The sequence below is a fragment of the Mercenaria mercenaria genome, chromosome 4 (genome assembly GCF_021730395.1).
Source record: "Mercenaria mercenaria strain notata chromosome 4, MADL_Memer_1, whole genome shotgun sequence".
In the NCBI taxonomy this organism is placed as follows: domain Eukaryota; kingdom Metazoa; phylum Mollusca; class Bivalvia; order Venerida; family Veneridae; genus Mercenaria; species Mercenaria mercenaria.
Window position 1 is genome coordinate 80,951,858 of NC_069364.1, and position 24,315 is coordinate 80,976,172.

The 24,315-nt window shown below is 33.1% G+C and overlaps 1 protein-coding gene across 1 annotated transcript in view; it reads right to left on the bottom strand.

Moving 5' to 3' along the window:
- Window positions 1–1,148: 1,148 nt before the first annotated feature.
- Window positions 1,149–24,315, bottom strand: part of LOC128556480 (uncharacterized) — a 71,222-nt gene continuing 48,055 nt past the window's right edge. Inside the window, exons 3-11 of the mRNA XM_053541782.1 lie at window positions 23,042–23,142; window positions 21,367–21,456; window positions 17,515–17,650; window positions 17,053–17,126; window positions 16,627–16,814; window positions 11,242–11,348; window positions 10,214–10,355; window positions 8,674–9,903; window positions 1,149–7,312 (exon numbers count right to left, since the gene is read on the bottom strand). Coding sequence (XP_053397757.1) covers window positions 7,123–7,312; window positions 8,674–9,903; window positions 10,214–10,355; window positions 11,242–11,348; window positions 16,627–16,814; window positions 17,053–17,126; window positions 17,515–17,650; window positions 21,367–21,456; window positions 23,042–23,142 — 2,258 coding nt within the window. The 3' untranslated portion in view covers window positions 1,149–7,122. The remainder of the gene's footprint in view (window positions 7,313–8,673; window positions 9,904–10,213; window positions 10,356–11,241; window positions 11,349–16,626; window positions 16,815–17,052; window positions 17,127–17,514; window positions 17,651–21,366; window positions 21,457–23,041; window positions 23,143–24,315) is intronic.

A 24,315-nucleotide genomic window follows, 5' to 3' on the forward strand; every position in this document is an offset into this window, starting at 1 on the left:
GTGAATTTTACTTGAAAGATTTAAGGCCATATAACATTCCTACCATCAATATAACATTTAAAAAGGTTCTAATATTTTATAATAAGTTTTTCAAGTCAAAATTAGTTTTAAAGGCAACTCTTTATAACGTTCCTCCAGACAGCCTTGACCTTGACTGGCAACTGCATACGTTACTCCAGGCAAGCTTACTTCTGAAACTTTAAAGTTATCGTTCAAGTAAAGTCCAGGCTAAAAGATCAAGGCAGCTACATATATATCTGTGCCAGTCAAGTTTACTTTCCAAACAGTCCCAGGAAACTGCAATTTAATTTTTCTGCACACAAAATAATTTACATTAGAAAAATGCATATTAATTTCCTTTTTCCAGGATTATGATTCAAAGATTAGTTAAAATATTAAAAGGCAATCAGATATAACTTTAATGCAATCAAAGTTTTTTAAAGATTACATGCAACTTTTAATGGTTCAGGCATCTGCATATAACTTTTCTGAAGACAAGCTTACTTTGTACAGGGTTGAAGGCAATTCCACATCATTCATCCAGTGAAGTTTAGGTTAAAATCTTTAAGGCAACTGCTAACAGCTTTTCTGTAGACAAGCTTGTTTCAAAAGGATGAAGGCAGTTCTACATCATTCAAGAAGGCAAGTTTCAGTCTAAAGATTCAAGGCAACTGCATATATCTTTTGTGTAGACAAGCTTATTTCAAAAGTCTGAGGGCTAATATCATATCATTCGTCAAGACAGATTCATGGCAACGTTTTAAAAGGTAGAAAGCAAAAATCACATCATTCATCAAGACAAAATTAGGTTAAAATATTCACGGCAACTGTATAGAACTTGCTTCAAGACAAGCTTACTTTACAAGACGTAGGCACATTCACAAGACAAGGTAAACAGATTTATGCATTTGCATGTAATATCCAACAGGGAAGCTTACCTTTAAAATGTTTATGGTAGTAACAAATTATGCATCAAGACAAGTTTTAATTAAAACACTGGAGGTTAATGCATACAATTTTTCTGCAGGATAAGTTAGTATTAAAAAGTTTTAGGCAAATGCAGATGACACTGGATCAACATCCCGTGTATAGGTAGGGCAGCTACAACTACTAGTTGTATAATAAACTAAAGTAACACAACAGCTATATCGTTTGAGATTTAATATCATTTTTAATGAGAAACAAATGGTATATTTTGGATCCTGACAAAAATATACAATAACAATAATTCATAGTGACAGTTAAATAACAGAATATACAGGAACAGATTAAACTATTGTACAAAATAGCAATCTAAATGCAAGCATCTGCTGGTGTTGTAGGTTTTAATCAGAGACAAAGCACAATCAAATATCATACAGCTGATAGTATTCAAGTCTTTCTCGTGTTATTTTCAAATACTAGTACCAAGTATGGCATTTTAAGAACATTAAATAATGGAGCATGGGCTAAAACAAATGATGTTTATACTTTCAATGAACTTTTACAAGAATCATGTGAATTTCACAGTATTTTTTCTTAGTTTGACGCATTTTAAACTTTCCTACTTTTTTGTCAGTGTAGTAATTATAGTTGAATTGGAGTTCTCAGATCAAACCAAAAGAAACTGTAACCTAAACATTACAGAAGTTTGGAAACTGGAGGTAAATATTATCTCAATCCAACCTTGAAAGTGAATATAAATATAATTTGAAACTAGTCTGAAATTTGGAGATAAATATAATCTTTAACCAGTCTGTAATTTGGTGTTTAATGACATTCTCAAACTAGTTTAAAAATCAAACTAAGAATAATCACATTTCAAAATAGGAGCTAATAATAATCTTAAAATGGAAAATAAGAGGAAAATGCATTCTCTTTAATAATAATTGGTAAAAAATGACTCTTAGAAGCATCAGCAAAGACCTTCTATTGTAGATAAAGTTTCAAACAAAGACGTAGTTGGACATTAACCTGATTTTAAATTGTTCAACAAATTTACATGAAGAGGCAATGACTGTTGTTATTATAGATTAAATTACAGTGGAACCGTATTTTATTCCATGTTTCTTGGAATTTTGAACAATTCTGAAACAGGCCGCATTAACAAAATATGCAGGCATAATATTTTGGAAGTATATATGATGGCAAGAATTTTGGAAACATGTACAAAATTTTAATATATGTATGCTCGCCATATATATGGTCACCATTCAAATTGCCAAACCTACATTTTTGGGTAATTTATCTTTTTTCATCATTAAATGTGGGAATTCATGTAGCATACTTATCCAATCAGAAAAGACTGATTAAACATGAACTTGATCTACATTAGCGGAAAACTAAAAACAGAGCAATTCTGCCACACACTGCAACTTAAGCAATTTTTATATTAGCTGGAAGACTAAATTACATTTTCTGACAGTTTTGGAACTCGGGCTTTTTGCATGACTTTGAGACAATTTTAATTTGTTTCCCCTGTAAAGCTGCAGTTTTTGTAGTTTGTCAATTTGAATAGAGACAATGGAAATGTTTTGGGCACTATAATCTTTGAAAAAAAAAGAACAGAATTAATCTGACAGTTTTTTAAACAGCAAGTTTTGGCCAAAGCATATTACACAATTGTAATTTTTGCAATCTAGGAGCTGGGCTTTTTATCATGAATATTATAAAAAAAGTCTTACTAATTTGTTTTTGTAACAGTTTTACAAAATTTGAGTGAAATTTGATAAAACTTTTCACGAGTGTAGCTCCAACTACTACCAAAGGTTAGGAGAAGTTTCAGCAGTATTGGTAGATGCCAGAAACTGAAAATTCAAGTGTGATTTTTAGACACAGAACTCTGACGAATATGTGCCAAAGGGTTAAGAATGTGTGTACGAAGGTGGAGGAGGTACATCTCTGTTTAGCAGATAGCAACAACAACAACAAAGCTTTGACAAGTTTTAACGTGATAAGTAAATGCAGTAAACATTCCATTTTCAGGAGAGTAAATAAATAGAATCCTGGTTAAATGCAGGATATTTCATTTTGATTTTCATAATTCATAATGGCCTCTTTTTCCGGCGATTTCTCATTTATTTCTCAATAAAACTGAAAGGATTAAACATTTAATGGATTAAAGATCTAAAACTGAAGTGGTGTGAATTTTTATAAATACCGTATTTCAGAAAATATATACTATTACCTGTCAACTTTATTGATTTCATAGTAAGTCTCACTATTTCAAAACATGCAAATTGGTCAGCAATATACAGTTTTTATTTTACAATTCCTATTCCAAAAAAAGCATAGTTTGTAGGTCAGTGAGATAAAGGGTCAAAACACAAGTTTAATTATGCCCATAGACGCAACTTTGATGATTTCAAAAAAAATTCTATTAGCCTTTTTTCTCATCAATCTTATTATTTTGAAATTTTTCTGTAAGACAAAAAAAATGTGAAAATGAACACTGAGAATCAGTCATTTTTTAACCTTCATACTTCAAATGGTACCTTCAACATCTTTGAAAATACTTACTGAGATCTTTAAATTGATGTTTGTCTTGTACTGAATGCTAAAAAATAATGAAAGTTCAAACAGCTGTATTTAATTATAAAGGATGCTGGACATACATAAACAGTGCCATTGATTTACACGAACCAAAAGACAATTTTTTGCTAAGATGTCTAAAAATAAACATTCTATTTTGCTGACATTGTCAGGGTGAAGCTGACTGTATGTGAACATGTACAATGAAATTAATAGCATGCTTTTTTAATTTCACAAATGACTGATTTTGTACTCAAATGATACTCATTTTCCATTCAATGTTAAAGGGACTTGCCTAAAGATTCATTTCAATTTTTTTTAAATTGACAAAGTATCCCATTCCTTTGTAAAGTACTTGCAAATTCAAATCCATATGTTTCAAGAAATATTTTTTTTAAAAAATCAAAACAAAACAAAAACACCTACAAAGTTTGATGAAAACCAGCAAAATTTCAGCTATTCCTTGAAATGGACAACAAATATATAAGCTTGAATCTGAAATCATTTATGACTTTTTTTATACTATTCTGATACAAAATGTATATTTATTTGTTGTGAAAATGGCATGACAAAGTCCCTTTGATCATAACAAAATTTAGGAGGCTACAGCAAATGAAAATTTGCTAGGAAAAAATCTTTGTGATTGGTCCAAGCTCCAAAAGCTGAGAGTGGAGACCAGTCTAAGTGTAGCCTTGCCATTGGTCCATTTCAAGACTGAGTTCTGCACTGGTCAATCAGATGATGGAATTATGCAACTGGTCTACAAACTCTGGTTTTATAACCTTGAACCCTGATCTACTGATATTGAGATCAGTCTGGCAAAATGACAAATGGTGAAGCGACTTTCAGAAAATGGTCTCCAACTTTAAGCCTTGTTATCAAAGTGGACATGTAGCTAACATGTTTTACAACAGACTTTTTTTTATCACAACAGAGTTTTGTGAAGAAAAACTCCAAAGAAGAAAACACTGAATACAACAATATTTTCCAGCTAAATTCTTTAAATGGAATTCAAAATCATATTTACAGTTCTGTATTGCACAATTACACAATTCAGTGTTAAAATGCCAAAATATAAACAAAACATCATTATCATAATCTTCATCTAAAATAAATATAATTTCTAATTCTATAATACATATATTTTCTTTTTGGCATATACATCAATTAAACTTTCATAGTGTATCAGAATGTGATATTCTACACTTTTTAAACAAATTTACAATATGATTTTGACAAATCATGCTGAGTCGGAATGTTTATAGACTTTCTTTTTAATCTTCTTCAGCTTCATACAAAAATCTGTTCATTTCAATGTTTTACACTCATTTCTTATTTCACCTAAAGAAATAAGTTACCATACATCGTTATTAAATATCCACAAATGGAAGAGGCATTCATGACTTTTTTTCCTCTTTATGGTTCTTTTTTAACACAATGCTTCACATTTTCTATCTAAACGTGACAGGTGTAAATGAAATTCAAGGTTGAGATAACCTAAGACTAAAAGAAATAGTGCTTTCTTTATAACAAAATCAAACAAGAGCCCTTATTTGAAAAAAGATGGCCTGTTTGTAGTAACAGAGTATGTTATTTCAATCTTGAGCATGCTATGACCTTGACCTTTTACCCCCAAAAATCAAAAAGGGTCATCTACTGATAAAAGGTCATAACTCTATGAGGTTCGAAATTAATAAACCCAACTTTTTTTGGCATGTTATCAAAACACATTTTCAGTCCTAAAGTATCTTTTAGCTTGACTATTGACCTAATGACTCCTAAAACAATTTGGGCCAACATGACAACAGACAATCACTCTATGAAGTTTGACAGTCATAAGTCAGTGACAGTCATTGGTCATAGCATTATCCAGTTATTGATTTGGGACTGTTTTCAGCCACAAGGTATCTGTGACCTTGAACTTTGACCTACTGATTCTTAAATACAGTAAGGGTTATTTTATGACCACATAAGGCCAAAACATCCTTGAAATTTTGATTGTAAGCAATCTTCAGTCTCAAGGTAACTATGACCTTGAACTGTAATCTACCAACTCTAAAATCTTTATGGGATGCCTACTGACAACAGGCCATCACCAAATTAAGAGGAACAGCCACAGGCCCAAGCAAATGGAAAGCATTTTGGACTGGTTATTGTGACTCACTGACTCCCAAACAATAGACACCACAGGCTACCATCCTACTGGTATGAAGTTTGAGTTTTAGGCTTAAGGGGTTATTGACCTTAAACTGTTTTTGTTGTGACCTTGACCTTTGACCCCTGACCCGAACCACTTATTCAAGAAGGAACAATGGAATCTCTACTGACAATCATCCTATTTAGTTTAACATCTATAGGCCCAAGTTTTCTACAGTTATTGAATGAAAACCAACAGACACCTCTTCTTGTAAATGAAGGGTTGGAGGGGCACACCTTTAAGTTCATGAAAAGTAAATGAAAGCAAAGCAACAGAATCATAGCTTTAAGATCTATACAATAAATTCTATGTCAAAAAGAGATCTTCTATACAATCTTACAAAGGTGTATATGATATAATATGTATCAGCAGATTTAAGGTAGTTCTGCATGTTTGATAAACCGGAAGTAATGGCATAACGTCATTTATCTTGATAACGTAGACAGATACAGAAATGGTTTTTAAATTAATGGTAACTCCTGAATAAAAAGGCACAGGACCCTATCTTTTTTATTTGCTGAATTTCCTAAGTATATTCTTAAGTTCTGAAAAATCACAGCTTAATCAAATTCTGCATTGTAGAGAAAATTTTAATCTAATCACGCAGAACTACCTTAAGGCTAATGGCCATATATTTCTTTTTGTCAAAATTTTTAAATTTAGCAGATGTATGTAGCTACATATTCAAGGAGACACCTGTGTAAACTATTGGCCAAATTAAATCTTTCAAGTAATTACTGCCTTATCTTTAAGATGTCTTACTGAAATTTGTAAAAGCATTAAAATATTTTTGAAAATTTCATGCTACAATGATTGTACTTTTCTAAGACAATTGCCTGTGTAATAGTTAAACTCTGATTTTGAGATGCACCACTGCCCATGTGACCATATCTTTGACTCATGCACTCTGACAATATACAGTGTAAAAGGACCATATCCTTGACTCATGCACACTGACAATATACAGTGTAAAAGGACCATATCCTTGACTCATGCACTCTGACAATATACAGTGTAAAAGCTTCGTTTTTCAAAATTCAAGACTTTTTTGAAGCAGCACCATTCTATAACCTATTAAAACAACAAATCACTTACTGCTCATTAAGATAGATTGAGCAAAAAAGTTTTTTTTCTCCGCTAACAAAACAGTGAGACAATAATACAAAGAGATTCAAACAAGGCAGACATTTCCCTGTTTTCCTCTAAATTTGCACATCCAATCAAGGCTCCGTCTACCATAACTTAACAAAAACAAGTTCATGTTTTTTGATGGTCATGTCCTAAGATAACAGAAAATAAAATTTCTGCACTATATATTTTCAGCTGATTCACTCTGATAAATTTTCAATTCTCAATAAATTGATTGAAATTCATATCCTCCATGAAAATCAGTTTTATTTCTAGTTCCCTTTTCATTAAGGAATGGCAATTTTTGGGGCATGGGTCAGGGTTGTACGTTGATAGGCATACATGTCATTAGTTGAGACTGTCCAGGGGTCTTTGAACTCTGAGTATGTGTTATGTGATGCTGGGAACTGGTGCATCCACGGTGACTTTACAACGGGTACCGGTATTCCACCAACCAATGGCTGCTTGTCACATGATCTGAAAAACATGTTTCATTGTGCAGTAATTTGCAATTTAAACATAAGCATTCAAACCAGAAAATATATGTAATGCTGATTTCATCTGTCCATTGAGCTTTAATTTCTTGGATTGAGACTCCCGTATATTCATCCCCACAGTATTTACTCACAAATTAATTTTTAGTACAAAAATCTTTCGAAGTACCCATTTAACTTTACATGTAACTGCTTTTTCTCATATCAACCAATATGAAGACTTTAACCAAATATTAAACTATAATACTCCCCTCGTGCATACCAATGTCATAAAAGCTCTGACTGCATTTTATCAAGACATTTGCAAAATAAAGATCTCAAAATATTTATAATTTTCAAATTTCTTACACAAATTACACCAAATTATATGGAAATCTGCAGCAATTTTCATTTTATTGTGCTCAATAAATATGCAGCACAGGCCACCGCTATTATATTTTTGCATCTTAGTTTAATATGATGCAACTTAAATTAAATTTTTGCTTTTCGAATTGATTAGGAGACCGTTATTAAACTATTATCAAATGCAGACTGTATACATCCTGTACAACTAGAAATGTGGCCAGTAGACATGTGGCCAGTAGATACAAATGCCATCTAATCAACAAGATGGTTTGTTACACAGGTGCTTGAACATACTATTTTTAATGTTCTATATGTGATCTGTGGCTTGTTACTGGTCAACAAAGAACTGTAACTTAGGAAATGATAGCTGGCATTCAAAAAAGACTATTTTATGAGTACAAAATAGTTCTAATTTTTTTGCGAAGTCACTGATTTGTCCAATTTCATCTATAATTTGTTATGTTTAGAAAAAAAAAACACCACAAAATGCACTTTGATCTATCACGTACCTACCGCTATGAACTTGTCATTTTTTAAAAGAAAACTTGTAAGGAATAAAACTTACTGATATTCAGCAAAAAGAAAGTTATCACAACTGATAAATGAGCCGCGCTATGAGAAAACCAACATAGTGGGTTTGCGACCAGCATGGATCCTGACCAGACTGTGCGGATGCTGTTCGCTTTCAAAGCCTATTGCAATTAGAGAAACTGTTAGCGAACAGCATGGATCCTGACCAGACTGCGCGGATGCGCAGGCTGGTCTGGATCCATGCTGGTCGCAAACCCACTAAGTTGGTTTTCTCATGGCGTTGCTCAAATGTTGTACAGTTTATCACCACAGCCAAAATTATCAGGGTAGTCTTCTCATGCAGATACATGACTCCCACAACTTTTTCAGGAGGCTTGAAAAATATTAGAACAGCACCAATGGTAAAATTTGCAGTTATAATACCTATCTGTATCACATACACAACAACGGGGAAAATGAACAACTTACCTATCATGGATATTTTTGTATGACACAGACGAATGTATGACCGATGCTGGGGTTGCCCCCGTCATTGGGCTTTCTACTCCGATGTGAAGTCCCTCAGTTTTATCCGTTAAATGATTTCTGTTTATATCTCGGGCACCAATGTCTAACCCATGTTTAGGGCTATTCCCACTGTCCGAGTGTGGGTTACTTATTGGGCTTGGGTTGAGTGATTGTCCAGTTTTCACACATTGTGACCAAGTTGACCCATTGTGTATAACATTTCCACGCTGTTGTTGTTGTTGTTGTGTCGTATGATAATTATTTGGACTGTTCAAATTTTCAACACTCGAACAACGATTCTGAGTCAAAGGTCTTGGACTAGACATATTTTTGATCACTGAACTATGATTCATTGTTTGTAAATTTCCATTCACAGAATTCATATCTTCATGTGAGTTAATTCCCTTAGTGGAGTCTTTGTTGGGGAGATAACTCTGGCAAGAATCAGCTTTGAATATGTTAGGAGCAGAGCTGGTTCCAGTTTCCAATGAACTAGCATACATTGACGATGATCTTAGGTCCACTGGTTCCAGGCCACCATTTAATCTTTGTGTTAACCAGTCTGGCCGGTAATCATAACTATACTTTTTAAAATCATTGTCTACTCGGCCGTAGTCTTCATTGTAATGAACTTTCTTTGCTAAATCAAGACTGTATGTGTCTAAACCATATCCATATTTTGAACCTTGCGTCACAAGGTCGGCATAGCTGTTGCTATGATACGATAAAGTGTGTTGATATTGTCTATGCGTATCACTTAGATAATAACCATTTGTGTATCCATGTTTTTCAATATCAAGTCTGTAGGGATCAGGGGTCGTGTACATCGATCCCCCTAATGAACCGTATGTGTGAGGCCGATTATACAACAAATCTGACTCTATTCCAATGTTATTACTAGGATAATGGTACAAGAACTCTGGTTTGTATTCACTGTTTTCGTATCCATTTATTGCTGGATATGTCCCGTAAAATCCGTTCATGCCCTCTTTTCCGTTTTTACGCTTTTTGTTATTTTGGAGAAAGTCTCTGACTTGAGTTTTTGGCTTTTTGTTTCTGTTGCCCTTCATTTTTGAGACAAGGTCGTCATTTGGGAAGTCAAATCCTGAGCACATATCAAGGTCAAGTAACGGATATGGCAACTTAAACTCATTTCCACGCTTGTGAAACAAGTCTTGCCCTTCGTCTTCCCTATATCAAAGAAAAGATAAAAATAATAAAGAAAGAATAAAGAAAGAAAAAAATCAGTAAAAGTTTAAAACAACATAATATGAGTTGCTTTAATTAGGAAAGCAGGATATCTGTTATCAGAATTTTTTAATTCTCAATTGAAATACAGCTCACATGAATTTGTGCAATTTGCTTTTAAGCAAAGGAGAATTTACTGAATATATTGACATAATATTTTTGTTTGTTATACAATAATGAATAAAATATACTACTTTAGTCTTTCAAAGTCATTAATTTCAGTTAAAATTATAAAGTGAACTATGAAGCTTACGTAAGTTGTCGATGTGTTGCGATTACAAAGTCTGGTTTACTGTTTTTATAGATGACCTTACAACTAGACTGTAGCCACACCCACTGGTAGTCCTTCGTCAACCAGCGGTACGCAATTAAACCAGCACTACCCGTCTTTATTACTGCAATGGTCAAAAATAATAAATTTTACAATAATTCCTTTTATTATCCAAGATACATTTGCTATAATCATTTGAAATATACTTCATATAAATAAAACTGATAAATCCTCAATCACTTGGTACATGCTTTAAACTAACTTGAAAGTGAATTTTCAATACTTGCAAAAACTTTTACTTGCACACTCAACACACAACTATTTCTACAATATCATTGAAATAATGTAAAAACTTGACAGTATAATATTTAAGTATTGGTATGAATAAATAGGAACTATAGAAAAATGTGATCCACTGAATTCATTAATATTTTCGTAGAATAACCCGAGTTTGGAGTTCCTGTGCGTATGAATATTCTACGCATAAGAATGACAAATGAGGGTTATTCTAAGATAATCCTTATTTAGATACTTATTATTTCGATTCTAACATGACTTACTTCAAATAACGTTAAACGAGAATCAGAGGAGTATTTTCATCATACGTAATTTTCAACTGCGTGCATAGCCAAAACACAGTGTGTGCACAAAATAGTTCAAGGTCGGTTTATTGCAAAATAACCCGAGATAGATTTTGCTGTAGGTTATTAGCTGGTCATGTTAGAATTAAGAATAACTAAATTTTGGGGATTTTGCAGTGGCGTGAGTCCCCGAAATTAATCCCAATGAATAAGTAGAGTTCCCATATGGTATCTTTAACATTTAAAATCCATGACTTCTTGTCCCAGTAATATTTCCAGTTTTGCAGGAAACCACAAAATTTCATGACCACATTATTAAATGATTTTGCAGTAGTTCAAATATTTGAGAAATCCAACTCATTTTGAAACTTCGAACATCTTATTGCAAAATAGACACATGCTTTTCGCACTGTGTTCTTCTGTACTTACATTCTCCGTGTGCGGCAGAAAAGTAGTTGAGATCATCTGGATGTATGAGGTCATAACCAGATTTGCCGGCCAGTTCCCGGTCGCCGTAGCCAAACATCATACGTCCCCTGAAAAAAGTAATCACACTAATTCAGCATGAGGTTATAACTTGTTAAACAGTTTCCAGTCACTGTAAACAAGTGTTATACTAACCCAGCCTCAATTATATTACAGAAGCTTGTATGGATCTTGAATATGGGTTTTCCTCTGAAAGTAAATTTCATGCCACCCCCAACCCATCCATCCCCCCTGTATTTTAAAGAAAGTAATATCCTTTTGTATAGTATTACAACTTAATGAGTTCATTTCGTCTGAAGAATGAAACTTTAAATTCCCACATTATGCATGAAAATATAGTGGGAGTAAATGGTTCTGTTTTTTTCCTGGCTTATTTATAAATGTAATTTATGAGAGTCTATTTTGTTATACACAAAACAATTATCCTATATTAGACCACGATAATCCGTAAATAGCCAATCGCAAAGCAGACTTGTACCCGTCTATATTTCATATACAACAGTAGCGTTGTATATATATCGGGGGAAACTTTGGCAAAAACACGTGAATTTCGTGCCAATTTACCATCTAACAATACAGGCTAACGCCGGAGTTAAATGACCTTGCAATATTCTCACCAGTTATCAATGGGATAAAAAATAAGACTGACTTGGAGGTAAATTCAGTTGACAATGTCTAAATATTAATATTGTAAAAATGACCCCATGTTATTAGATATCAATAAAAATGAATTACAATAAACTACATATTTGTAGTGTAGAACCAACTGGGTAAAAACGTAATTTACACATTCACTGAAACGTTTCCAACAGTTGTAACTTTTTATGTTCACTTGTTATAAAAAAGACATGTCAGCACGATCCTTACATTTGCAATCAACTGGATCCAGTTGTTCGAAACTTTAACAGGCGATTGAGTTAACGGTCGATTGACTTTATCAGTAGATTTCGACAGTTTAGAAAACTTAGAAAATCAAATGCACTTGTTAAGGATTATAAACACTAAACCATCTTTACAGTAAAATTAAAACATCATACTAGTGTTTCCCACCCATCAAGACTAGTATCATAAATAGAAATTTAACAGGCGGTTAGTTTAACAGCTTAATGCAGTGGTCGTGGGTTCGAGCATCATTGGGGTCACGACCATGACTTTTCATATGACCCCAGTACTAGTTTTCATAGGAAACGGACTCGAGAGTGGTTACAATAAGCTTAAACAGTTAAAGCTTTCATCAAAATCGAGCTAAAAGAAATTAGTATAAACTAAACTAAACTAAATTACAGTCCGTTAAAGTTTCGAACAACTTGGCCCAGTTAGAAAGTAAAACAACTACATCATTCTTACAAGAAGGGCGCGATATAGTAAAAGGTATTCGTAGTCCTACGAGCATCTACGCACTAACTATATCCTGATAAACAAAGTAAACAAATAAAAAAGAACTAACTAAATAAATAAATAAATAAATAACCTGGCATCATCTTGAATCAACGAATCAACGTATCTGTCATCGTGTTTCGCCAACATGCAAACTCCTCACAAAAACTAATTGTTCAGCATGCAGTCCAATTTTTAGTATTTTTGAGAAATCCATACTTAACTGTTTAGCATTAATTTTGTGATTGCAAATGACTCAAAGTGTTAATGAACGTTAAATCTTAGTAAATCCAGTATTTGAGTAAAACTGAATTTATACAAATAACCTGCATTCTTTCATATGCCCTACTGACAATTAAGCGCTAACAGTACAAAGATGATATTACTCTTATAAAAACACGTTAATCCTAATTTCTATAGAACGCGTGGGAGAGTTTTCAATAATTGCAGTTTTTATGTCACGTGGTCTAAGTCGGATAGACAACTCGTGCCGTTGTCTACGGGATATATACAACTCGCTTTGCTCGTTGTATATATCCCGTAGACAACGGCACTCGTTGTCTATCCTATACTTATATGCGGTTAGATTTCTATATATTTCCACATAAATATATACGTGGATGAGGTTACGTGAAAAGATTATGCCCTAGTGACCATCAATTTAATATTTAAATCAAGCTCGAATGTGTATTTTACCTAAATTACTATTTCAAAAAATAAAATTTTTGAAATTTAGTCGGGTAGAAAATAATTTTTGAGCCAAAAAAATGCCTAATAAACGTATCAGGCAATAATAACAGGGTACTTTATGACAGCCCATATGATATCATATTGCAACTAAACATATCATCAAAGTAATGGAGAAATGACTGTACAATTTTTTTCAACCACTAATGTACATATCATGCCGCAAAACGTAGGTCAGATTTTACATTTGGCGCCATTAAAATTTATGAAAAAATATCGCAATCCAAATTAGCATAGCGATATTTATATCACTTGTAATACTTTTGACAAATTATTAAAATACAGATAAATACGGGTGTGTGTTACTTGCACCATTTCCTTTTATAACCTTTTTAACATATCACTTTCTTTTCAAATTACTAACATATGAACTTAAAACTGACTAATTTTATTACAATTGTTGGGAAGTATATTATACAGTCTAACAAGTTTATAGCAGCTGCCAAAGGAAATGACTGGAAGAGACCATTATATACAGGCGACCACTATAGACAGGTGACCACTATATCCAGGTGACCACTATATCCAGGTTGTAAATGTAGAGCATCAAATCCGTTTAAAACTTCATTATATTTATAATGTACGTAAATACTGTTTTTTTAAAGCAACCGTTATAGTGCATTTTGATGAACTTTTGGCTGGCCAATGACCACGTTAGACAGGGTCACACTATATAAAGCTTAATTTTATAGGGAATTCCAATGGTCAGACCAAAAGATGACCTTTCTAAGCAGGTCACAACATCTACAGGTGACAACTAATGCAGGTTACACTGTATATCAAGCTTGTTTTCATATCAAAAAAATTCTTTATTTGTGCCTTACTTATGGAATGTTGTTAAATTTCAAAATAAAATAGAATATCCCAAACTATTTGCATTTAAACATGCTAAAACACAAATTCTTACATCAAAGACATTTCGCTCCTTCTACGGCCATTTTTATGATCAAATTTCAATAAAATGACATTTTGTTTTCAATGACAAATTCTGTTTTTTAAGTAATAGGTACATTTCCCCATACAATACAATAACATGCATTCTTATGCTGTGATTATTATGTAACCTAAACTAGCAGTTTAGTCTTACGTCCTTTTTTCAGAAACTCACATTTAAGTGCCAAGGTCGTGACTCTTTAAACCTCTTTGCTAAAAAAACTAATTTATCAAATTAAATTCCTATTAGCTGCACTTGAAGCGAAAATCCTTGCTACAGCTGACAGTGGTGACTTGCACAGATTTTGTTCACCTGTTATAAATATCTTTTTTCATATGAGAGATTTTAACTTACATAACAAAAAAGCAACAGTTACTGCTTTTAAGTCCCAAGGTCAAAAGTCACAAAAATGATCAAACGTGAGTTATCAAATGTTAAAGGTCATAGAATATTGATAACTTGAGTAATTAAGAAATAGTATATAGCAAAACCAAGTTTTACTATATCTAAACAATGCAAAGAGGTTATATGCATAGGGAATGATTTCACAAGGGCATAACCCTAATTAATTATCACACACCGTGTATATTGATTCTGCCTTTGCGACCAGTGTAGATCATGATCAGCCTGCACATCTATGCAGTCTGATTATGATCTACACTGTATGTCTTTCAGTCTGTATCTTTTTGGTATGCATTAATACGGTAGTTAATGGTACTGTCCAAATTGAAAGGTGGAGAAGTTCATTATAGAAATTTATCAGGGTAAGGGTTAACATGTGACTGTCTTTCAACAGTACTGAAATACTGAAGGTAATAAGACCCCCCCCACCCCCACAACTAGTAACTTAGGAGTGCACTGATGTCTGATGAGATATTCTGTATACCTAATGATCAATTCAGAGTGTTTCACTGTTATGTTATACCATTTCAATTCTGAAATGTCTTTTATATAAAACATTACACGAAAAGTCGTAGCACAAAAATATGACTCAAGAGAAAACCAAACATTTGAAACATTAATAAATCATGAGAAGTGGCAAATAAATTACAAACAGTCCACCAATTCATTTTTATTCTTCAAAGTTTGGATCAGCATCTGTTTTATGTTCTTTTATCATCAGCCCCAGATATGTCCCCCTTTTTTTTTTACTTGCTGACACTATTACCGATCTTTGAATTTGTTGACTTAGGTGCCACAATACTTCATAATCCAAGAAAATATTAATCTAAGCTAGCCATAAGTTTTCAACGAAGGTGGTCTGGATCATTAAGAAATTGCATGATATAAACTATTTACTTGAAACCATCGAGCAAAACGGTAAATGTTGTGTGTGACAATAGCTCTGGCCTGTTACATTCCGTGAATAAAACAGAAAAGCTTCTTAAGTGTTATGTCTCCTTTGTTTGATTTAAGACACTTTTGGGTATATATGATTCTTTCTGGTAGACTGACAGTTAATAAATGTCAAAGACCAAATAACAGCATCGTATACGCTATGTACAGGACTACTATACGTATATACATCTAATTTCACCAACAATCACTCCAGTTACATTTTCGTTCATATTTGATATCAAAAATGGATTCTGGTCACGAAAGTTGTTTGGATGTTCAGATATAGTGTTTATAGTGAGGTTTTGTAGTGATCGTGACCTTGTCCAAACCTTAAAGTCAATCGGTTAATAGGCATGTCATGGGATTAGCAATTAAGGTATCTGCTTTCGCTTCAAATGCATTCATGAATAACCATGTAGTAATGCAAAATTATGATCATTATAGTGAATGTTTGAAAGGAGGACTGTAATTGTTGATCATGATGATATATTAATTACAAGGGTATGTAAGACAATGTTGGGCTTATTGCAGATACCCCAAATTTAAATCTCAAAGATAAACCATATGTTTTTCTACTCTAGAAAATATACAGAGAATGCTTTTGGAAACACATAGGGACACTTTTTAATTACACTGTATATCAAGCTTGTATTCATATTCAAAAAAAATCTTTATTTGTGTGTTACTTATGGAATGTTGTTAAATTTCAAAATAAAATAGTATATTCCAAACTAATTAGGTAAATAATCATCTATGTTGTGAAAAATTATAACAACCTTTAAACTAGACGTGTTGTGTGCATGAATTAAAGGATAAATTTCAAACTCTGGCATTAAAACTTGAGTATTATTGACTTGCACTGCCTTGGTCACAAGAAATAAAGTATATTCAGTTTAAGAATTAAAATGCAGTTATCTATATAAACTGGCTACCTGTTATCCATCGACAGGGGAGAGAAATCCATTTTGTGCTTTGACTTGAAAGTTAATTCCCTTGAAGGTAAGTCCATCAGAGACAGAGGGCCAAAGGGACAGCATGTAGCAAAGAGGGCAAGCTGTGGTTCCTCTGACCTGTTTGGCTGGCCATGCATCACTCGGATCCAACCACTAATTTCCAGGGTCTATAGAGAACAAAAATAATTTTATAAAATGTACATCTTAATATCGCATTTGATTTCAGATTTTATATCACACATGCAGCATCATAGTGTACGTGTATATAACACCTTTGTATTGAAAAATAATCTCTCTTTCTTTAGAAAATATCTAATAAACTGTAAATATTGCACTTAATATCACATTTGAAATCTATGATGATATTTTCTGGGAAAAAATTGTGAAAATAAAGTTTTAACTTACTATAAATCCTGATGTGTTATCTAGGAGACAGCGAAATCTGACTGTGAAAGACCGGTGTAGATAGTGGTAATTTTCTGAAATGTACATAATAATTTCATTTAATAGATCAGAATTTTATATGTTATATATCTTCATATCACTTTTGAACAGCAGTATAGCTGCAAAATGACTTTGAAAAAAATTAAAATATACTACACCATTTTTACAAAACTAACCACTCAGGATGCAACAAAACGGGGGAGTTTACTCGAATCATTGCTAAAATTCTTTGACTTTTTCTAATTTTCCACATAATTTACAGCATTTTTTTGTCCTCTGTACTCAATAACGACTTTATAACTTAGAAAACTTCAAACGATGAGAATTCTGAAGATATGACCTTCTATTTCAGAGAAATCAACAACCCCTACCAAATCTTCCTTTAAAATTTTTCGGGAAATGAAACGTAGCTTTGTATGTTACCTGGCATCATTATTTCATGTAGGGTAAGATTTGATTTATCTGAGGGTAACATTGAGTTCCAAGTGAGCTGGCGTTTGAATTCCTCCCGATCTTCTGAGTGTATCAGTTCCATTACACTTTGATGTATAATATCAGACTGAAAATTAAAAAGATACAAATTGTGGAACAAGTTCATAAAACATTAAGCTGACTATGCTAAATTACAGTTCTCTGGATACTAAACAAATATAATGACCTTGGAGACTGTGGAAAAACAAGTAAATGTCCAGCTTCACTATGATTTAAATAATGTCATTTTTAAAATGGGGGGAACCACATGTGCTTCCTTATATGTACAGCCTGAATACCTGTAACTCAGAGGTAACTCCAGACGATGAAGTTATGGGTTCAAACCCTATCAGAGGCAGTACTCTCCACATAAAATAATAACCATCTTTTGGATGTGACTATACTTAAACCAAGGCTCCCTTATGGGTGCTGCACATCTTGCAGGTGATAGAACCATTAGAAGCTTCTGGGGTTGGATCAACCTCTGTATCTTGCACTGCTAAATACTGGCGGTCACTAATGCATGTTCAACTGTATTCAAACGTACAGCCACAAAAATGTCTTTTTATCCATTTTTTGTTTTTACAAAATGGTTATCGAATATAAGATGCATTTGTAATTTAATGCTCAGATGTCAGTAAAACCACATTCTGGCATCTGAATTCACTACTTTGTTTACTTGCGCACAATTTTTGTGCACCCAGTGAACATTCACCTTAATAAATTTGTTAAAACTTTTGCGAGAACATGTGAAATTTAAATGCTTCTTTGTTGTCATGGTATCATAACTGAGGAAGACTTGATTTATTCACGGGATCCGTGCAGCTTTTACTGAACTCTTCGTTGAAAGCATGAGAACACAAAACAACCAATCAAAACTATTGTTATATTTTGTGCTTTTGGAAAATGAAGGAAATGATAAAAACTCTGGATTTTTTTTTCAAACATCAACCCAGGAAAGTTAATCAAAATTGTCATTACATTTATCACTTCTGCAATGGAAGAAAATGAGCAAAACAGTGAAAAAACATTTTTTCTGAAAACATTTGTTCCGTTTCCCTTTTGTCGTTACACTGTCAAGAATCAATTTACGGTAGTTGTGTTTTTTAAAAATTATTTAACTATTTTTAGTTTTATTTTTGTACATTCATTTAAATCAGAAATGCCCATTTTATCCTGCTTGTTCAGATGTAATGTCAAGATTAACAAATTTGGAAATACAGATATGCATGTTGCATGTTCCTAATTACTTTTCGTTACCATTTTTTGTACATTACCTAAAAGATGCATGAATATCAAATTACAAAATTTCCTTGCCAAATATTTTTTTTCTTTTAGGAATAATTTTCTGATTTTAAGGGAATGCATTTCTGCTAACATTTCAATGAAAATTAGCTACATTCTCTTGGATTTTAAATTTAATCTATATATTTCAACCATATTTTTCAACAGCAAAAACTCTACAGGTTTTCGGGTGTAATAATATGTTCCCTGTCTCCAAAAGCTCAAACAGTATCAATATTCTTTCAATAAAAGTGAATTTATTTCGAATTTAAAACCATTAAGAGCGTCTCCATCAACATAGCTCTTCAATAAAGGAGGATGATTTTGTCTTCAGTTAGCGATATCATTACCATATCCATTATCATTGAGGGCTTCCCAAAACTTATAACCAATAATTGAAGCATATGAAACTGCTGTAAAACGACTAGAGTAAAAGGAAAATTGAATGTTGCCATTGAAATAATAACAGTATTCGACCTTTTTACATGAAACTCTATCTTCTAAAATCCATAGCTTTTAAGATTAATAGAAATTTTAACGTTAAGTCTGCCAAAGGTTAAATGGTTTAACTCTGCTGCAAATGAACTGTGGGATACAACTAATATTAGGGTATAGGAAATTGAATTTTTAGATTTTCTGTTTATCAAAATGAAGATTTTTGTTGATGTATTTAGAAATTTGACAAAATAAATGGAAATAAAACATGACATATTCAAAAGTTACATTTAAAGCATTTACTTTGACATTTTTTCCCTGAGAATACCCATAACAAGAAGGCATGATGATGGCCCTAGATCACTCACCCAAGTTGGAATGGCTAGAGAGTGTGCAACCTTGAAAATGGACCTTAATTTGCTCCAATTGTTGAAAGTTCCTGAGGCAGATATGACAGACATTTCAAACACTATACACTTTTAGGTCTTTAAAACTGAGTGGAAAAAACACACACAGCCAATTCAAGAAGGCTGATGGTGTTTTGGAAGGTATTTTTATAATGATTCTATTTTTACCTTTAGCAGCCCCTAAAAGGGGCCATGTGCCCACATTTATATAAAATTAGGAGAGGACCTTATAATGATGCAATAGACAAAATTTGATGGTAATACATCCAGCCATTTATGAGAAGGAGTTGTTTAAAGGTATTGCTATATTTAACGCTAGTGTCTCCGAAAAGGGGCCAAGTGCCCAGTTTGAACAAATTTGGAAAAAGCCCTTACAATGATGCTACAGGTCAAGTCTGATGAAGATCCATCTAAGGGTTCATATTTTGAGCTTTAGAGTCCCTTGAAAGTGGCAAAGCAACCCTATTCTTAAAAGTTTCAGAGAAGAGCCCTTACAGTGATGCCACAGACAAAGTCTTATGGATATTCATCAAATGGTTCATGAGATAAGGTCAATTAAAGGTAGTCCTATTTTTAGCTTTAGTGGCCTGAAAGGAGCCAAATGCTCCAATTAAAAAAAAATTGGGACAGTACCGTATAAAGATGCTACAGATCAAAGCCTGATGAAGATCCATTAAGGGGTTCATGAGAAGAAGTTGTTGTAAGGTATTTCTATTTTTAGCTCTAATGGCTGCTGAAAGGGCCCAAGCATCCTTATTTGAATAAATTTGGGAGAAGACCTTATGATAATAATACAGACCAAGTTTGATGAAGATCCATCAAGTGGATCATGAGAAGTCATTTAAAAGGTTTATCTATTGTAAGCTCTTGAGGCCCTTAAAAGGAGTCAAGCTAAAGTGATAGAGGACCATACCAGGATGCTACTGACCAAGTTCAGTGCAATTCTGACCAGTAGTTTCAGAGGAGATGTCATCTGAAGTAAAGTGTGGATGGACGTAGGGATGGATGAAGCATGTACAATGAATGGTGGGTGATCATTATAGCTCGCCCTGAGCATTTTGTGCTCAGGTGAGCTAATAAGTGTCAGGAACGAAGTTTCTTCAAAACTACAATAATTGTATTTTAATAAGTTTGTGAGAGACACATACCTCAGAAATAGCACACAAGGCTAGGATTTATGCATTTGCCTGTGACACTGACCTTAAGAGGTACAAAGCTAGCTCTTGCACCCGAGACACTAAATATCACACTACATTTTCATCCCTTGAATTGTTTTAAGGCCATAGTTAACTGAGATATAGAATGTTTTGGACTAACGAATGAACTAAAGAACCAACCAACTGAGATACCAATTACTTCAATTGCTGTTATAGTTAAAGCAGTCAGTAAGCTAACATCCAAGATTGACATTTTGTTCTGATTTCAACTTGTCTGAAGCAGCCACCTGCCTTAAACAACCATACTGTGTCACTGTTTTGGCTGGCTGCTAAACATAGCTAAACATAGCTTCAACAGTACTTGAAATAGATAACAACTGTGAAAATATTTCCAGAAGTAATTGTGAAATTCCATCAACAAAATTTCATCACATTTATTTAGAATTTACTTCTGAACACATAATTATGCAAGTTTTTAATAATCCTGCATTATGGAAATAAAGCTTTACATATATATTTACCTGATGAAATCCAAGGTACTGTTCAACAGTCCGAGAGGCATAGAATACCTCGCTGTCACATGTAACAACAAACAGGAAACCATATAATGCCTGAAATATTTTTACAAATTCATCAAGTTAAAAGATATAATTTTTCACAATATACTGTAAAGTCATTAATATACGTTGAGGACAACCCTTTGCGGATATCACGATTGAGTCAATCCACTAAAAAAAAATCAAAACGATATCGAACAAGTTTCTGAACAGGTTCAGATGACTGCTACAAGCTCTGAGCTTCTCCCGTTTGAAGGCAAGCATCATCGGAGTGCAAAAGAATGATAAAATATTCAAACAGCAACTTATGTTCTCTATTATACAGTATTATAGGAACAACATATTTTTTGAGAATCTTCTTCAAAAATAATTTTTCATAAAAAGAATAAAGTTACAGTTGAAAGTCAATCTCTCAAACTCGCTTATCTCAAAATTCGAGCTATTTTGATGACATTTTCAAGTCCCATCCAGAAAACAAGTGCATAAAATATCATTTTAAGTCTAATTTAAGTAATCTCGGAGTGAAACGCTCGAGCCCTTCTAATTCCGTATACCGAGTTTCAACTGTATTTCATCAACAGCTACCTTATAGCAGTATACTGCTACTGAAGATTGGGTATTTTTTGCAAAAGCTTTATTTAGCAACCAGATAGTTAGGAGCTAAAAATTCCAGAATGCAGATTTATATTCACAAATATTTTGAATTCCTCAGAATGGCTTAATAAATGAATATTATTGAAAATAGAACCATGCAAATATTACCATCAAATTTTGTTTGGCACTGTAGTTAAATGGTCTAATGACAGTGAATTCAGAAGAGGCAGAATGTGGGCAAGAAAAACAATCCAATCAAAGCCATTCATACATATTACTTGTGTCGCTTAGTTTCTACTTTCCTTTGAATTTCAGGAGATGGTAAATCACAGCTCAAACCCGGCATTCTGTGTTTGGTCTAAACTATATACATTGTATTATAGTATGAAAAAACTGTGTTTATTTGAATTTTAGCTGCCACAGACACTGCACAATTAGCCAGAAGCGAGTATGAATATACACAATCAACTGTTTGAATCATGTAAGAAATAATGATTACACCATTAAATACATTTTGCTAAACATAGGACCTATGAAGAAACAATTCATACTTCGAAATCTGAGAACTTCCGGTCGACATTTTACATTTCTTTTTGGAAATAACGTACAAATAACCTATCAAGATCTTTAAATTTCTTGAAGTGGACAATTTATTTAAAGCGGCATTTAAAATAGATGTGGTCTCTCCCATAAAGTTGTATCAATAAATCATTCGGTAACAAGATAAAGCGTAAACCACTAGAAAACCAGTAAATATGTCAACTGACTCTGCGTGGCACGACTAATTATGAACTGTCTAGCCCCGCTGTAGGTCTATCCTAAACTATAATCTGTCAATGTATCAACTTACTTGATTTTCTGTAAATTTTATCTTAATTTCTTAAAAGTAAGAAAAGCTATACTGGTATGTTGAGCTAGAATTTTTTTATTGAACAACATCCATGACCATTTCTTACAGTTTCTAATTTTTAATTTTTATTTTTGTTGTCTATTCTTTTAGGAACAGCAATTTTTGATATTTTCAAAGTTTTCTATGCAATATTACCTGTAAAATACTTTCTCCCTCTGAAAATGAAGGATCGGCAAATAAATGGCTTCTCCCTAACAACCCATGGTCCAGATTGTATCGGTTGCCTGGCAACACAGCTGAAAGTAAAAAATTAGACATTTCAGTACCATTCTCCTATAACTTTCCATAAAATGTCCCACTTATTCATATAAAGATTAGATTATTACAGGAAAATTGAACCAATTCCATCAGACAATTTTTCATTACATGAATTTAGATGGTCAAGGACAAACTCTCCATCCCATTTTGAGGGTGCACAAAAAAAATGAAACTCTCAAAACAAAATAAGTCTCATTATGAATGTTAGCCATAATTGTCAGAACAATCTAGTTTAGTTCATACATATTTATTTCAGCTCAGCTTTGAAGAAAATTCAAGCTTATTTGAACCACTCTCGAGTCAGCTTCCTGGAAAAACCAGTATTGGTATCATGCAAGGTGTGACCCTTGTGGGGCTCAAACCCAAGCTCCCCGTGTTGAGCAGCCGATACCTGATCCACTAAACCACCACATGAATAGAGAACAGAAGAATACATTTTGTGGTTTTTGATACAGTGTCTTTTCTATCATACATGGCACTTTGTGTGGGGAAATATTTCAAAATTTAGCCAGCAGACGGCCTTTCAGCATTTTGGTCCTGATGGACATATTGACTCACATAAGCAGTGCCTTCACAACACTAGAACAGTGCTAGAAGAAATTATTTTATAAAAGTGCTTTTCTTTCTTTAAATCATAAAAATTTACATTCTATATAAATGGTTGAATAGAAGATTTGGAAGACAAAGGTTTCATTGTTAAACTGATGCGGAGTCAGTGAATCAGATTCTGCGTTCACTGTATTATGTTGCAGAAAAAAACAGCACGGGTCAGTTAGAAAACGCGAGCAACTCGTCGTCTCAAATTTTTGCACACAGAGACAGGATTAATTCATTATCTACCAGCTTAAATTGGCAAGGATAATTTCCAGATCATGTTACATAAATTGAAATTGACAGCTGTGATTTTGAACAATAGACTTTTGATATCTAACTGGACCACCATAATTTAGAAAAATTCCGCAAAACAACAACAGGCAGTCAGAAAACGCTGACTCAGTAACAAAAAATGGACACAACAGTTACTTATATTTCAACAAAGGTCGCATGAGATACAAAGTATCCAGAAGTATGTAATTTATAATAGTGGTCAAATACCATTTACATTATTCATTGCAGTATATTATAAGAAACAATAATAATATACAATTATG